This window comes from Danio rerio, chromosome 12 (assembly GCF_052040795.2).
Source record: "Danio rerio strain M-AB ecotype USA chromosome 12, GRCz13ab, whole genome shotgun sequence".
Classification (NCBI taxonomy): domain Eukaryota; kingdom Metazoa; phylum Chordata; class Actinopteri; order Cypriniformes; family Danionidae; genus Danio; species Danio rerio.
This window is the reverse complement of record NC_141032.1, coordinates 28,406,544-28,425,011: the sequence shown is the minus strand read 5'-3', so window position 1 is coordinate 28,425,011 and position 18,468 is coordinate 28,406,544. Positions and strand designations below refer to the sequence as shown.

At 32.2% G+C, this 18,468-nt stretch overlaps 1 protein-coding gene across 5 annotated transcripts in view; it reads left to right on the top strand.

The window, feature by feature from the left end:
* The window catches only part of opn4b (opsin 4b), a 74,466-nt gene that overhangs the window by 29,297 nt on the left and 26,701 nt on the right, over positions 1–18,468 (top strand). For all 5 annotated transcript variants that reach the window (XM_087274537.1, XM_087274536.1, XM_087274538.1 and 2 more), the window contains 3 exon segments: positions 1,756–1,898; positions 6,124–6,257; positions 17,624–17,827. In XM_087274537.1, coding sequence (XP_087130663.1) covers positions 1,756–1,898; positions 6,124–6,257; positions 17,624–17,827 — 481 coding nt within the window.

The following is an 18,468-nucleotide window of genomic DNA, read 5'->3' as shown; positions in this document are numbered from 1 at the left end:
GTCCCGTCCTGCCCTCATTTTTAAGTTGAGATCACGCCAAACCTATAATAAAAAAATCCACATTTCAAAGCACTTCACGGGACCTTAAATTACAGTTACTTAAAATATACACTCAAAAAATGATTCTGCTGCTTGTTCAAACTACTTATGTAAACTGAGCTGAAAACAATGCAATACTTGAGAGTTTTTGCAGAACAACTTAATTATTATTTTTTTTAAACAAAACGTTAAAATCCGCTTAAATTTGTTAAGTTATCTTAATTGGTTTGTGTTGGGAAAACCTGAATGAATTGTGTACAACCCTGCATTTTATTACAGTGTATTCGCCTAAAACACTGTTCATAAACTGTCAGAGAATTGTAAATATACTGGTATACAAATAATTGAAGAAGCTTTTCAACTTAAGAAAGTTAAATTCAGCAGATAGTTACACATTTTTAGAAACAATGAATTGAGTCTGAAATTAATGTATCTTATGTATATGAAATATGGTGTCATCATTACATTAAAACATTCTGTGTTTTGATGTTTAAGCTAACCTAAATGTTATTTATTTTAATGAAGCTAAAATACCCTGTAAAATTGAAAGAAGTTTAAGAGTTTAATTTGTAGTCTGTATTTTTTGAGATTCAAAATATTACATTATCTGTGTGTTCAAACTACTTATATAAAAGGAGGTGAATCAACACAATTCTTGATGTTTTTTCTTTCTTTCTACAAGATAATCATTTTCTGTTCAATCCACTTTATTTGTAAAAACAATAAGTTGACTTAATTGCTTCATGTTATCCTAACACAAATTGATTGTGTGGAACCCAGCATTTTTGCAGTCTATTGTAAGTAGTATTGACTCAAGTAAATTAATTACTTATTGAGTAATTAAGTCACTTTTCAGACAAGGACATTAGAAAGTAATATAAATACAATCTTAACCCAACACTATTTCTTGTAGAAGCTTTTGATTGTTTTGTGTCTAAGCACGGATTTTGTATAACTGAAGCACTATAATTATTATTTTTGCATATTGTTAAGTGACAATATTATGTTTTAGTCAGTGATTGTTACTTAATTTAAAAATTATTTTTTTTAAAAACTAAATTCTAGGTTTGTGCAGGATGTAAGACTTACTAATAATTACTGAAGACTTATTTTGAGACACAATAACTCATTTTTATCATTTAATTTTATCTCATACTTTGATCTTTAAAACTTTGCTGAAAAAAAAAAATTATGATGAATTAGTCCTAACCGCATATGTTTTTAGGTTAACAGCAGTTGTTTAGGTTAATCTAACTAAGTTGTTGTAACTTAATTTATAAGTTACGCAAGCTGTTTTAAGTGAGTTTAACATAATATAAATTCAATGGACTAATAAGCATAAAGGGCTCACACACTGTATGGAAGTTAATATAAAAAAGCTTATTTTCTCATTCTTTTCTTTGGTCTGGTTAAGTTTATTTTGTTTTGGAAGTAAATGACAACCAGTCTCTTACATTTTTCAAAATATTTACATTATTATATTTACATTTTTAAAAAATATATTTTTTTTGTTCAAACAAAAGAACGGAAAAAAAAACTCAAACAGGTTTGTGACAAGTCAAGGTCGAGTAAATGGTGGATTAAATAAAGAAAGAACTTTCAGTTTTGTTTTCAGTTTTCATTCTCTGATTTCCTTGTCCTTTACTGTGTAAATGTCGTACACGGTCCTCATCTGTAATCATCTCCTGACATTTTCTTCTTGCACTGTTCCCACAGGTGGCGATGGTGCAAGATGTTCGACATCCTTTCCCGACTGTAGATGTTCCAGATCATGCTCATTACACCATCGGCTCTGTCATTCTGGCGGTGGGCATCACCGGCATGGTGGGAAACCTTTTGGTCATGTATGCCTTCTGCAAGTGAGTCCTGATGTACAGCATCTTTTTTTTTTAGCTTATCTGCTCATTTAGGGACAGATTTTCAGAGGCCTTTTGTCATCCAGTGATGGGAATAACCTGTCACTAATATAATTACTACAGTATCTTTAGTAATGTAGTGTGTTTTTGTTACATTTGCTACACTGTAAAAAATAAATCCGTTAAATTTACGGTAAAAAAATGGCAGCTGTGTTTGCCAGTACTTAACCGTAAAAAACATGGTACAATCCGTAAAAGTAATTTCTCATTTTTACGGTAAACTACCGTCTTTTATTAATTTATAGAGGTAATATGTCTGTATTTTGAATGACCAACATCTACACATCTTTTGTTACACAGTTAGACACGTTTGCACATCCATATGCAGGAGGTGATGAGGAAGTTACATAATGAGCCAGTTCTCATCACAATCAACTTTTCCCACAAACAGAAATGAGTATCAGCATATAGAAGGTGCTCAGTGTCATTCACACAGCAACTAAACACTAGTGTGGTAACACGCATAAAACTATGTTGTATAATAAGTCATGAAAAAAAAAGTCATGAAATAAACATTGTTTATCAACATTAGATGTAACATAAATCTCTAATGTACATAACTGATGGGGAAACTACTAAAAAGTTTCATATTAATGTCAACAAAATGCAAAAAAAAAAAAAGTGATGTGCCATGCAGGGAATTCTGGGAAAGTAAATTTATGGTTATTCGTCTTTTATATTAAGGAAACATACCATTAACCAGGTTACGGATTTGTACTGTAGCATTTTTACAGTTTTTTTTCTGTTGAAATCACGGCCATTTTTTACAGTCTAGGAAGCATAATTTATTTTTAGACTTATTTGTTGGCCAGTGGTTGTGTGTGCAATATTAAAAGTTCTGAACCATCTATTTTGTGTTATTGCTCCACTATAGAAATGACAATACTTACAGTAAAATATTACATTTGATATGTGTCTCTCACATTGTCCCACAGCAACGTAGATAAAATATAGAATAGTATACAATGTTTTATAATATTAATTCTTGCAATTTAATATTTGGGCATCCAAGTTTTTTGACATAGACCTAACACAATAGATATGTTCACTCGTATTATTATTATTGTAATTATTTTTATTAATATTGTTATTATTAGTACTGCTCATTACTTTTTTATATTTATTGCTCAACTTACTGCATAAGCTATTTATAAGTTTTTCTTTAGGAGATAATATATGGGAGAAAAGTATTAAAGTCAATTAGAAATTCAATTTTATTTAGGTTTCCAGTACTCATTTTTTTTAGTACTAGGTATAAGTATTTTGTTTATTAGTATGCGTACCATTATTTAACACCTCAGGAAGCATGCCCTAATCCATTTTGTGCTTGATATACTGTGATATTTAAAAAATGCAGTTGGAGAGTTTTCTCCGTTGGGGTTCAATTGTTTGGAATAGCAGAAGACGATGATCAACATAACAATTACCAAGCCGTATTATTTCTCTGATCTTGGTAGATTGTTTTGGTCATTATGCAAATGAGCTGCTGTGTCTGTTAGTTATCTGACACATGTGGAACTTTGTATGGGATTGTGGTTTCATGCTAATTTGCTCTGTTTAGTAAATCTGACCCCTAGTGAAAGGTGTGCACCTCAAAGCATGTTTAAAAAATATTATGATTTATGGCTTATTCAAAACACGCATAACCACACCATAACAAAGACAACCAATCAGGGTGTGTTTCTAAAATCCATCATTAGCCAACTAAGGTTGCAAGTTGTGTTGTTACAAACATAGTTCGTTGATTTGCCTTTTCCCAAATCCGTCATTCCAACAAACGTTCGCAAACTGAGTCACAAACTTCTATGATTGCAACTACACCTCTGGAGCTGTAGTTAGAAACATAGTTCCTGGCTGTGTTCTATTTCTAGTGGCTCGTTTGCACTGACTGGTACAGTACGGTACGGCTCGGGTCGGTACGGGTCACCTTTATCAGGCTTGCGTTTCCACTACCAAGGGTACCCTTTTGGTGGGCGTGGTGTATGACAAAGTTTCAGTCGACATCATTTTCACTCGAGAATATGTCTACAATAAAGCTGCACAGGTCGCTCACATACAGTATCATATGAAAAGCACTTCTCAAAAAACAGATGCTTTACACACATAAATACTTGTGCATAAATGTTTATTACTAACTTTTCTATGAACATGAGTTGATTATAACTGCATATCAATGACGGTGCGAATTAGCCACACTGTAACATCTGTAATTATATTAAATAAATAAATAAATGAACATATATGAACACATACAGACCCTTACAGTCTCTGATATGTTACCAACTACAGAAGAACTGTACACTGGGTAAATCTGCTCTTCTCCATGGCTTTGTGGCTGTTTATCAAGACAACGACAGGGTTTGTTTGAGCCCGGATCGACCATGGTTGCATATATATATATATATAATTCCGCTGTAATCTCTTGCTGTGTATTTCAAACATGGCGGGTCCTTTGTTTACTTTCTGGCTTGTTGAGTCTACGAATGACGTATCTCTGTAAACCAATAGCTTTCAACTGCGCGTGTAGCTCCACCTTTTGGGACCCTTTCTGCAGTTTGAGACCCTTTCGAAAGGGTGCCGAAAAAGTGGTGAGGTACGGTTTGGTTCGGTACGCCTTTTGACAGTGGAAACGGCCATAAAAGCGTACCAAACCAAACCGTACCGTACTGTACCATTCAGTGGAAACGGGCCATAGTTATCCCATCTATGCCCTAATTATTTAGAACATTCTAAAATTTACACTTGGAATGAATTTTTAAAAAAAGTATTAAAGTCATAACTCTTTGATCTAATTTGCTTTCAAAGTTTTTGTACAGTTCAGTTTTAGTGATCTTCATGTTTACAATTGTGCTCCTTTCGCAGTGCACTTTGAAAACATCGATGTCATTAGGAACACAATCGTGGTGGATAGCTATAGGTGACCTATTATTTAAAAGCAGAATTTTAAAAGCTTGTGAAAACATCATCATAATATTATTACTATTGTTAATAAAGTATGCTTTTTCATTTCCTAATAATTAATAAATATTACATTTAATTTCCTAATAAAATACAAGTTTTTATCAAAACTAATAATGGATTTTTTTAAAACCTTGTAAAACAATATAATTTGCACAAAGAAATTATGGGTTATTTCTCTAAAGAAGTTGTTACCACCCCATTTAGAGCATCATTTTGGATGGTTTACGTTATAACTATAGTGGTTTAAACGATGTATCTGCAACAGAACTCTTGCGCAAAACTGGAACAACGCATAAAACATTTGTGCCATTTCCAGTCATTTGAGTCAAAGAGATCAAAATTCACTTCTGGATACATTGGTGCAAAATATCATAAGAAAAGTCACTGCAGGCCTTATTTATTAAATATTAAATTACCTGCGTTTTTGGAGGTGTGAGAGCAGTCTTTGGGAGCGCAGCTGCTCATAACCGAACCACTTTGATGATAGACTTTGGCTGAGGGATTTTAGAATGACCAAAACTTCATCCATCTACAAAAATTCAACAATTCAATATGGTGTGTCCGCTGGTATGTCCATTAATGCTGTCCCATCTTGCCCTTTTTTGTTTTCATTTTGTTTGTTTGTTATAGTTTATTAAAAAATAAGCTTTCATGTCTTTTCAGATGTGCATGCTGAATTTATTTATTTATGAATTGATTTATTCTTTAAACGTGTTTCCTTTGTACTTCATGCACATTTTTCTAATTCGATAAAAAGTTTATTCTACTTAGTTGTGAACATAAGTTATTATGTGCAATATCAGAAATGTATGAGCAACTTAGCATTTCCATTAAGTATTTTTTTCTAGATTTTCTAAAATGTTCATAAAAATAGGTGGATGGAAATATACTGATAAACCAACGCAATTCGTAACTTTTTGATTTAGTGGTTAATTCGTATGAATTCGTACGATCTAATTTGTACAATTTAGTATGATTTGCTTATTACTTAATGAATTTTGGGGTTAGGGGTTGGGTACCATGCCTCCTTTTTAAAATCGCACATTTTCGTACGACTGAACTTGTGAGAATTCATACGAATTAGTCACTAAACTGACAAAATGTAAAATATTTACATTTCCTTGTGAGATCAGGCTGGATAAACTGATGTTCTCTTTTTTAAATTCAGAACTTTATAATTTGTCTTTTGTTTTGTTTATGTTTTCAGGAGCCGGAGTTTGAGAACACCTGCCAACATGTTCATCATCAATCTTGCTGTCACTGATTTCCTGATGTGTGTCACTCAAACACCAATCTTCTTCACCACCAGTTTGCACAAGCGATGGATCTTTGGAGAAAAAGGTAATCCAGCTGTTAGAAAATCACGACTTGATAAAACAAATCTTTTGAAGGCATTCAAGATTTCTTGTACAGATGTTAAGAAAGAGCTGGACGTCAGGGGAACTGCATTTTTTTTTTATAGCAGATTATCTTCATGATTCACCGATTGTAGTACAGATGAGAGGAAAGTACAGAACAGATAATGCTAGAGGATCACATTTGGAGAGGGATTATTCATTGATGCATAACTGCATCCTGGTCAAGGAGAAGAAACACCTCAGTGTCCTCAGAGGTCATAGCGGAAGAATCAGTGTTTTGATGACAATGCAAAGAGGCTTCTTTAAATCAACCATCATTATGTGCAATGGAAATGTTTTTGGTACATCAAGCAGAACGAACATAATTGGGGATACATTTATCAGTCTTTTTTCAGGGTGTTATTATTGAGGAGAATAACTGTGGTAATTATGTTTTCATCATCCTAGAACAACAATAAACATAAATATATTAAAAACAAATATTTTTAGGAAAAGCACATATTATTACTTGTTTATCAACTTTTTTTCTGCAATTAAGACATTTAATTTGGTCAGTTGAGTGTGCCTTTTGATTTGTCTAATGAATCTTTCTCTCTCTCTCTCTAATTCAATTAAAATTAAATTAAACTTGCTTTATTGGCGTGACAAATGGATTGCCAACGAATTTGCAATGTTTACATTAAATTGAACATACTGTATAAAACAAATGATATATAGTAGTGATAAAAAAATAAAATAAAAATAATACAAATATATATATATTTGTATTATTATATATGTATGTTACACCCTATATATATATATATATATATATATATATATATATATATATATATATATATATATGTATATATATATATATATATATATATATATATATATATATATATATATATATATATATATATATATATATATATATTTATATTTATATATATATATATATATATATATATATATATATATATATATATATATATATATATATATATATATATATATATATATATAGGGTGTAACAGTTCAAAAAAATGCAAGTTGTTAGGTTAGGTTTGATACGACACAGTGGTGCCACGGTTCGGTACGTTTTCGATGCAGCACAAAAAGAAAAAAGCCAGAGGATTATAAAAGTATGATCTTGTTTTTTTTTTCTTTTACTTTAAACAGTGATAGAGCTATACTTCTGGGGTTTCTGCTTAGGTTTGTTGCAGATCCGGTTTCTTCTTTATACTCAAAACCAAAAAGCTTCCGATAAAAAATAAATGTAATATGTAGTAGTTAAACAAGTAAAAAGAAAAGAACAATTTAGTTTTTATATGGAACTCAGACTCAATCAATTTTTAAATATTGTTTTATTTGTTTTTGACGGTCACCTGATTTAGTGGATATGAAAGCAGGAATTATCTGACTGAAATGGGCTTATCAAGTAATAATGTAACCGGGCTCTATAACATTTAACATTTTTTTGAAACCTGAAATTTCCACTACCGTTTAAGGTCTCTCATATCCACAGCTATAAATGTACTGATCGCCTCGGCCTTGTTTTGAATGAAAGTCATTAGAATCAACAGCAAATCAGCAGAGTATCAATAACGGGCTTTTATTGGTCATTTTTGTAAATTACATGACTTATACCTGTTAAGTTTTGTGCCATTGCTCTATAATGCAGTGAAGTATTGGGCGCGTGTGTGTGGGGGAAACTATATTTCTGACGGCAGACACGTGAACTAGGAGAAAGTTTTCCTCTCGTGCTTGAACTACATCTGACTGTTCATAACGGCTTTAACACACACTTTTCAAAGATGAAAACACTACGTAATCCACTCAAAACTCTATTGAATACCATTTTCGGAGTGCAAATTTTCAGTTGTAAACGCTGTAAATCGAAGTTCTAAACATTCTACCTGAAGACGCTGGTCGCTATGGCACCATCCATGCAGCTGCCAAGAAAAAGGTTTGTAGGAGGATGACATTAACTAGCCATTTTGCGAACTAGTACAATGTGTGCCTGACAGGAGTTGTGTTTGGAGGTGGGCGGGTGTGTGCGGTGATATGTGAACAGGTAGGTTATTGAGATTGGCTGTTCTGGGGTCGAGGGTTGCTGGGACAACAGGGGCGGAGCTAGCACGAGTAGGCTGACAGTGACACAGAAGGCAGCAAGATTGCGTGCATGTTTAATAAAGTGATATACTGAGTTCAAAAGCGATGTTCTACTGTTTAACATGACAGCGGGGACGGCAGCATGTTGTCTGCCACGTCATTTAGGATACCATGTTGAGCGTTGTTGCACTGAAAACATTATATTTTGTATTTCTTCTCTTTTATTTTTTTAGATATTAGTCTAAATCGAATCGTTCGGTTTGCAATGCGTACCGAACCGAAAGTCTCGTACCGAACGGTTCAATACGAATACGCATATCGTTACACCAACAATATATACATATATATATATATATATATATATATATATATATATATATATATATATATATATATATATATATATATGTATATATATATATATATATATATATATATATATATATATATATATATATATATATATATATATATATATATATATATATATATATATATATATATATATATATATATATATATATATATATATATATATATATATATATATATATATATATATATATATATATATATGTATATATATATATATATATATATATATATATATATATATATATATATATATATGTATATATATATATATATATATATATATATATATATATATATATGTATATGTATATATATATATACATATATATATATATATATATATATATATATATATATATATATATATATATATATATATATATATATATATATATATATATATATATATATATATATATATACATAAACGGAGAGAGGATTTTTTAACACATATCTAAAAAAGTTAAACGCACAAGTTGTTTGTGTCTGCAGTGTGTGCATGTGAACTTTGTAATGATATTCTGTGTGACTCATCATTGTAACTTCACAACAAATACATCAAACATTAATCAGCTTACTGTAGTGTTTCTCACAAAAGCTTAATGAGATCTGCTTCCTTGATGTCTGTCACTGTGCTGTTTATTTAACGCACACGGGCAGAGATTGAGGCACACTCTGACAGGCACGTGGGAAAGGTGGGTTGGGAGAACTAGCATTAAAGGCACAGCCAACAAAACAGCTACAATGTGTTCAGAGCAAAAAATTCCAATATTTTGAAAGGTATAATAAATAATCTGATGGGTGTTTTAAGCTGAAACTTAGACATTCTGGAGAACAGAAAACCTATCCTAAAACTTGAAAAAGAGTTAAAATAGATACCCTTTAATGATAATGAGTACAATTTGCTTAATAAATAGCACATAAAACATTTTTGGAATTGCACATGTGCCTTAATGTTCCTTTACTTATTCATAAACAACTTTGAGGGAATAAAAAATGTAATTTCCTCAAATGGCTTGTTTATCTGCACGTTTATATCTATGTATTTTTATTCATTCTTAATTTTAGTACATGAAGATAATTTGATGCCATATTTCCTTGTCAACTACAATAAAAAAATATTGTTTTACTTGTTCAAACTACTTATTTAAAATAAGCTGAAACAACACAATTCTTAAAATTTCATTGGAACAACTTATTTTTTTATGTTCAATCCACATAAGTTTGCTAAAAGTGTTAAGTAAACTTAATCGATTTGGGTTGGAAAATATGAATGAACTGTGTGGAATTCTGCATTTTTTTTACAGTGTAACTGACATCAAATGAGTTGAAATATTTTTAAATATTTAATTTCACTTGATTTTTAAATATATATATATTTTATTTTGTTGATAACAATAGTATTTTGTGTTGATTGATCAAAAATGCAATGTTCTATTGTAATAACAAATCTACTTCACATTTGTTCTAAAAACCAGAGGTGAATTAGCATAGTTGAGACATTTTCTCTTCATGGCTTTCTAGAATAGCAGTAAATGCTCCATGACTCAACAGCTCCATGCAAATGCATTAAATTACAAATGTGATCTCTCATTCAATGAAGCTCTCCTAAACATATCACTCTGCTTTGAATTTTGATATCAGTCAAAAAAATAAAACAATTCCTGGAAGCACAACATTGACATGATTATACATGTTCATCTGGTGAGCAGAAGCAAATGTGGGATAATGGGTTGCTCTAATGTTAGGCTTTCGAATAATGGCAGTAATGAAACAGAAAATGCAGGTTGACCGAGGTTGCCTGGGATCACTGATGGTCTTGTTTAGTTTTCAGACCTTTTAAGCACTTGTTCTTTGAAGTGAAGTAGTTGCTGTATGGTTGATGAGGTGGAATGAGCTCAGTTAAACTCTCTCGAGTCTCTCGTCCACCTGAGGTTTTTGAGAGAGATCTGATGTTCAATAAAACACTCTCAAACTGCTGTAGAAGAATGAGAAAGTGGCATCCTTTCTTTCTTTCACTCATTTATTTATTGTTATATGAATCAATGATGTCTTAAGGCAAGACACTGCAGGCAAAGACAAAGTTTTTTTTCCATTTGACTGTCAGTTTTGAATTTTTTTACTTTTTTTCAACTTTTCGTATATACTGTATATGTATACAGTTAGGTCCATAAATATTTGCACATCGACACAATTCTAAGAATTTTTGCTCTATACAACAACACAATAAATCTGAAATAAAACAAACTAGATGTACTTTAAATGCTTTAACTTACATCCAAATAAGGTGACTGTTGTAGGAATTACAACAGTTTGCATCTGTGTCTCCCACTTGTTAAGGGTCCAAAAGTAATGGAACAGAATAATAATCATAAATCAAACTTTCAGATTTTATTACTTGGTTGCAAATTCATTGCAGTCAAATACTGCTTAAAGTCTGGAACATGTAGACATCACCAGACGCTGGGTTCAATTTTTTGTGGTGCTGGCTGTATTTGTACTCTTGTTGCTGGCTGTATTTGGGCAGAGTAATACACAAAGGGTAAAGAGGCTGTACGGATGCTGATATTACTTAAATATATCACAGCTATCAGCCAATTAGATTCAAGATCCAGACAGAACTGTATAACCCAAAATATAGATATGTGTTGATTTTGTCATTCTTTATCAATTTGTATCAGTAGATTTTAACAACAGTGCAGTACTTTATTACAGTAACAGCATTTACAGTAACAGTATTTTAAAGTCAGTTTTCTCAAAATGAGTTTTTTATCCTGCACCAAACTTTAGTTTAATTTATATGTGTATTCTATTTTTTTTACAGGTGGAAAGTGTGTTGGTATTTACTTCTTTCTATTTTTTTGTACTAAATTACTTAAATATTTTTTGATCTTTTAAATGATAAAAAAATATTCCAAATATAGCATTTATTCAATTTAATTATTGTTTATTTAAAATTAAATTAATTTAAATTAAATTAAATTAAATTAAATTTGCAGTTTCTTAAAGGAGTGGTCAGTCAGCTGTTTTCAAATGTTTAATTATGTTTATGGGCATTCATTGAAACAACCCAGGCTCATTCTGATTATGTACCCCTATACACATTCCTGAATTTGTTTTCACGAATCCGCCAGAGGACACTGTATGCATTTTGAGATCTCAAATTTCTTTCACGAGTGCCATGCGTGCCTGCTCTTCACGCATTATTCTACCAGAGGCCGCTTTCAACTGACTGACCCACCTTCCTCCTTCCCCAAACCCAATCGATAGTTTTTTAAAAAGCACAGATTGACCAGCTCCCACCCACTTCCCTGAACCCAATCGACAGTGTTTTCAAAAGCAATCCAGAAAAAGAAAATCCCTCACAGCAGCCTGATTTTTACTACATTTTCAGAATTTACCACATTCTTACCTTGTTAATTACTTGTTCATTTTATTTTTTGGCTTTTGGTTTTGTCTTACCCACTTTTTGGAATCAATCTTCGCCGGACTTGAACCCTGTTGTCACAGTCAACTCCGCTCTGCATCTTAAATCCTCCAACGTACGCGGCGAGCCACTGGACAGACTAACAGCTGAAAAAATGGTCCACATGGAGGTAAACGGTCAGATGGTAAGCGTGAAAAGAAATGGCGTCATTCCACCCTGTAGCATTCATTATAAAGACAAAATACAGCAATACGTTTTTCTGGCTACATCATTTGGGATCTCCAGAAATGTATTTATTTTAATCTTCGTGTACATTTTCAGAATGAGCCTATGTTGTGTTTAAAAACCAAAACAAACAAACAAAAAAATGCATAATTTTTCAAACAATTCCCTGTTATTCTACACCAACTGTTTTCTTTTGACTCTCTGATAAAGCTTTCTCTGAATCCTGTCCTTCAGAAATACACAATGGGCTCTGACTGGTCAACTGGCACATTTAACCACCTAGTACACTCTGAAAGAAGGCCTTGAAAAGTGAATTTTATTGAATAAAATTATCTCCCTTTGCTTTGAACTTTCAGCATTATAATTTTTAGCTATTGATGCTCAAAAGTCAACAATACACAGTAACTAATAATAAAAAAGTTAAATAATAATACATAATTCATAACACATGTCCACATTCAAGGACCCCTTCTAAATCTTACTCAATCAGAATTTAACAAGCATTCTTTGGCTTGACTTGTGTACTGCAAACATCACCTAATTAATAATATCTGAGAAACGTACAACTCCCAGCAGTTATGGATTGTTCATGTTGTTTCATAGTTAATATTTTATACAGGAGGTTGTTGTTGTTCTTTTATAGTTGGAATGCATTATTCTGTCAATGCTTATTCTTAGTTTATTTCATTTTAAGCTCTAGTTATTGCAGCGCATCAATTTAAATGAAATTTAAGGAATACTGTTTTGTGACAGCTTAAAAAAATATAGTTATAAATAAATAAGATTGAAATGTTAACTTATGGTAAGAAATGTTAACTAATGCTAAGAATAACTTTCTTAACATTAGTTGAAAAAAATAAATAAAAGTGATTTGATTTGATTCGAACCACATTTTTTTCAGAGACATTTATTTATTTTAATTAACTTTAATTTGAACATTACCAAATGCAACTTTGGATTTTAATAACATATCCATAAATGGCCGAGGACTGCCATTTTGCTAACAAATACGTAAGAAAATTTAAATGTTTACAAACAATGTTCCTCAAAGAAAGATGCAAGACATTTGTATATTTCACCTTCTACATAGCATAACACGATTCAAAGAATCTGGAGGAATTTCAGTGCGTAAAGGACAAGAGTGCAAGCCTAAGCCTGATCTGTGATCCCTCCGGTGGCACTGCACTAAAAATCGTCATTCATTTATAAGCGATATCACCACATGAGCTCAAGACTAATTTGGAAAATCTTTTTTAACTACAGAACATAGTTTTATCAACAAATGCCAGTGAAAACATTATGGTGCCTAAATGAAGCCCTATGTTAACAATGTCCAGAAGTGCCGTCCACTTCTCTGGGCTTAAAGTCATAGCAAATTTTGAAATTCCTACTTTCTTTTTTTATTTGCTTGCTCAATCCTGTCACAACTGTTTCTGTTTTGGGGTTGTAAATAATTAATTAAATATTGTTCACTATGTACCTTTTCAGAATTTTTTGCAGGATTTGTTAACTTTTGTTCTTGCTTGTTAAAAAAAGTTCATGTTAGTTTACAGTGCATTTACTAATCCTAACAGATCTAATTATTAAATTTACAATTTTATTAATAAATGTTAATAACAACTTTGCTTATGATCAAGATATGCTGTAAGGCATTATTTATTCTTTGTTTGTGTTTAATAATAATAATGTCCTTTTTTACATTTATTTTATTTTAATTAACAAAAGGGTTTTCATTTCAAGGCTTTAGTTTTAGCTATTAAATAGCTCTGGTATAATATACGGTCAGTTAGCAATTATTGCTAAAACAAAATCCTTTAGGACAATATGAGATCAAATGATTGTACATTATCCCTATCTGCAATTATACACACAGCGCTATTCAAACCATAGAACTATAATCGAGTCTAAAGCAATATTTAAACATGCAGTCAATAAATATGGGCTTTTCAATGACACATTCCTAAACTTATACCATTCTCCTGCCTGCACAATGAGAGCCCGGTTCACATTAGTGACATTTCCGAAGCAATTATAGATTCACAGGGTTACAGGGCTTTCCATTATTATTATAATTACACATCCACAGTCTCCAGCATGTGCAGCTTGTATGAATTAACTAGCATTTCTGCGTTGATAAGAAAAACATGTTTTCTTTCATCTAAGGCTATTTCAAGTCTTACACTTTTCATAAAGAAACGCAAGTGAGGTGGTTGATTTATAGAAGGACTTGCTTTTATTAGTGCTGTACAGGCAGTGGTGGACAGTAACAGCATTTTACTTCACTACTCTACAAAAGTACTTTTTTTTGAAGTATTTGAACTTCTCAGGTGTATTTTTATCTCAAGAAACTTTTGCTTGTAGTCAGTGTAAATTAAACTGTGACTATCAAGGGGGGTCTGCTTTTTTACAGTGTGCCTATGCTTGCAAAAAAAAAAAATCATATTTTTGATCTAATTTATAAATCAAACATATTTTCAGTGTTTTTGTGAATAATTTGATTTTGACACAGTAAACTGTGATGAGCTATGAAAGATGCAGGCGGGTGCCTAATTAAATACACACCATAGTTTAATTTGGCCTCACTTTTAGGCTATAATTTAGGCTATAAATTAGATCTAAACACTTTATTAACAAAAAAAGTGTCTTTTGAATAGTTACAGTGCCTTTCAATTGGCTGGATCTGCTTGTTTCAGACCGTTGACTAAATTTTTCCAGCATCCCGGGTGCGTTCATGCATAGGCAATGGTATGAACTATTATAACGGGGTCAAATTTATATTTATAATATAAATAGTTTGACTTCCTTCAAGTGAGTTCAAGCATTAATTAGGGAGGGGGAGGGGGGTTTCCTCTCTCTCTCCACCCATTGTAATCTGCACACTGCTTTTAGTATGGTTACATATTACATTCTTCTTAAAACATGCTCTATGCTTACTGTCTTTTTTATCATGTATGTTTGTATTTGTTCACTCACATTAACACACATTTTATGTTTATTATTTTAAATATGCTATATTATCAAATATACTTATACAGTTGAAACCAGAAGTTTACATACACTCCAAAAAAAGGAACATAACCCCTTTTTAAAAAAGATGTCGGATGAAAAATCATACTAAACATTTACAATTTTAAGTCCGTTAGGATTACCTAAATGATTTAAATTGCTAAATGCCAGAATGAGAGAGTTTTTTTTTTTTTTTTTTTTTTGAGAATTTTTAATAAATTTTTAGACAGTCAAAAGTTTTAATACATTTCCTTGGTATTTTTGTAGCTTTGCTTTTAAACTCTATAACTTTGGTCAAATTTTTTGGGTATCCACAAGCTTCTCACAATAGTTTAATGCAATTTTGACCCATTCCTCCTGACAGAATTGGTTTTACTGAGTCAGATATGTTGGCTCTCTTGCTCGCACAAGCATTTTCAAATATGCCTACAAATTTTCTATAGGATTGAGATCAGGGCTTTGTGATGGCCACTTCAAAACATTCACTCTGTTGTCCTTAAAGCACATTTTAACTAATTTGGTAGTATGATTAGGGTCATGGTCTGTTAAGAAGACCCATTTGTGGCCAAGTTTTAATTTCCTGGCTGATGTCTGGAGATGTTGCTTCAGTATTTCTAGATAATGTTCTTTCTTCATGATACCATCTATGCTGTGAAGTGGAGCAGTCCCTCCTGCAGCAAAACAACCCCACAATATGATGCTGCCGCCCACATACACAGTCGGGATGATTATCCTAGACTTGTAGGCTTTCCCCTTTCTTCTACGAATGTAACAATCAGACCTCAGGACATATCTCCAAAAATTCTTTTTCCCCAGTGTAATTTAGCAAATTGTAATCTGGCTTTTTTGTTGATTCTGGCTTGTTGATTTTCCCATGTTGTCACACAAGGAAGCAGTGTGTTTGAGGTTTTTCTTAAATACTATTCTACAGTTGTGCCTCCAATTAACTCAAATGTTGTCAATTAGCCAATCAGAAATTTCCAAAACCTTAACACCATCAGCTTTTTCAGGGGCGCAATAATCTTATTGTATGTAAACTTGACTTTCAAGAAAAGTTATAGCAATTTCTCAAAAAATATCTCTCTTATTATTCTGTTATTAAGCATAACAGAAACAAATTTGACAATCCTAACTTACCCAAAAGAGAACAAGTTTAGTCATATTAACATCTGACTTTTTAAAATGGTTATGTGCCTTTATACAGTGTATGTAAACTTCTGGTTTCAACTGTATGTGTCATTTTTCAAAGCAGACACTTTAGTTATCATTTCTCAGTTTTGTTAATAAATTGAAGCATTTTCTTGCTAAATAAACAGGCTCTTTTTAAATGCATGTGGTAGTTTTCATTTTTGTGAAACGTAAAATATGTTACTCCAGGTACATTTTGTTGTACATTTCAGATGACAAATCCACTAGAGGGTGCTGTGTAAAATATTGGCGAATTTTAAATGCTTCATGAAATAAGTTGACATTTTTTCGTACAGTACATTTCAGATACACATTGTCCACTGGAAGGCGAACCACTGACCTAAACTTTTCCCTATATTTAACAAATACTATCAAACTAGTAAACGTGAGAAAAGTACACTGCAGCCATCTAAATTGACCCTCATTTTAAATCAGTTGTTACTAAACTGGAGTGCTCTGCATCACAAGTTTACCATCTTACAAACTGAGCTACTAAGCATACTGACTATGCCAAAAAATAACTTGCAAACTTGGAGCGCAGTGAAAAAGAGAGAGTACAGCAAATATATATATTTTAAATCATATTTGTTGAAATAGTTCAACTGTTATGAACTGTTATCAAGACTTTCAGAAAGAAGAAAAAAATAATGTGAGAATGATGACGACAGTCAGAGGAGAGAATAACATCAAATTTACTCTCAGCCCCATTGTCACTGCATTACAAACACTTTGCTTAAGAGGCATTTCATTTGTTGTAATTTGACACAAAGATGACATAATACATACATAAATGCATATAAATGTTCATACGTTTTTAAAAGAATCTAAATAATAAAAACTTTTAAGGATTTAAGAATATGACCGTTAAACACATAACATATATCATAACAGGCTTGTGAAAAGGGTCCATTACATTTATATGAAGCTATCTGTGCTTTTACTCAAGTGCTTGATTTGTATACTTTGTCCACGACTGGACTACTGGATTATATACGATTTTACAGTATTTCTCATGTGTCTGTTCACAGGCTGTGAGTTATATGCATTCTGCGGTGCTCTGTTTGGTATCTGCTCGATGATCACACTCATGATTATTGCAGTAGATCGATACTTCGTGATCACTCGTCCTTTGGCCTCTATTGGCGTTATGTCACGCAAGCGAGCCTTGCTGATCCTCTCTGCTGCCTGGGCTTACTCTATGGGCTGGAGCCTGCCCCCCTTTTTTGGATGGAGTAAGTAATTACAAACACAAGAGGCGTTTTGCCTGTAAGGACAAGAGGGAAGCATTTAATCAGAGTCAGAAATGTAGACATTGAATGTGACAGGTCAATTAGAAATGGTCACATTTTTTAGTAAATCAATATTTGAGATTGTAATGTTTTTGTTTCCAGCAAACATTTTCCATAGACTTAAGCATACAGATCTTGGCTTAAAGAAGGCTACATTTGTGCTGTCAGTGAAAATCCAGTCATGTTAAGATGTCTAACAATACTCCAAAAATATACTAGTCATCAAAAGAAATAAACGACTACACATGTGAATCTGTCTAATACCAGCAGGCACAGAACATCAACATGACATCATCTTTTAGTTGTACCCCAACATTGTGGGGACGTTGCCTTTTTTTTGGAAATGAAAATCGGGTTGACGTCAGAACACATCATCAGGCCAGTGAGTCCAACTTTAAACCTAAAATCAACCAAATATCAACGTCTAATGATGTTACAGCTTGGCGTTGTGTGGACGTTATCATTATGATGTCTATCAGACGTTCGATTTTGGTTGCCATACCTGACAAATAAATGTCAGTATTTGATGTCAGTACTACGTTGGTTTAAGATGTTGGCTCAATGTTGGATTTTGAGGACTTCCC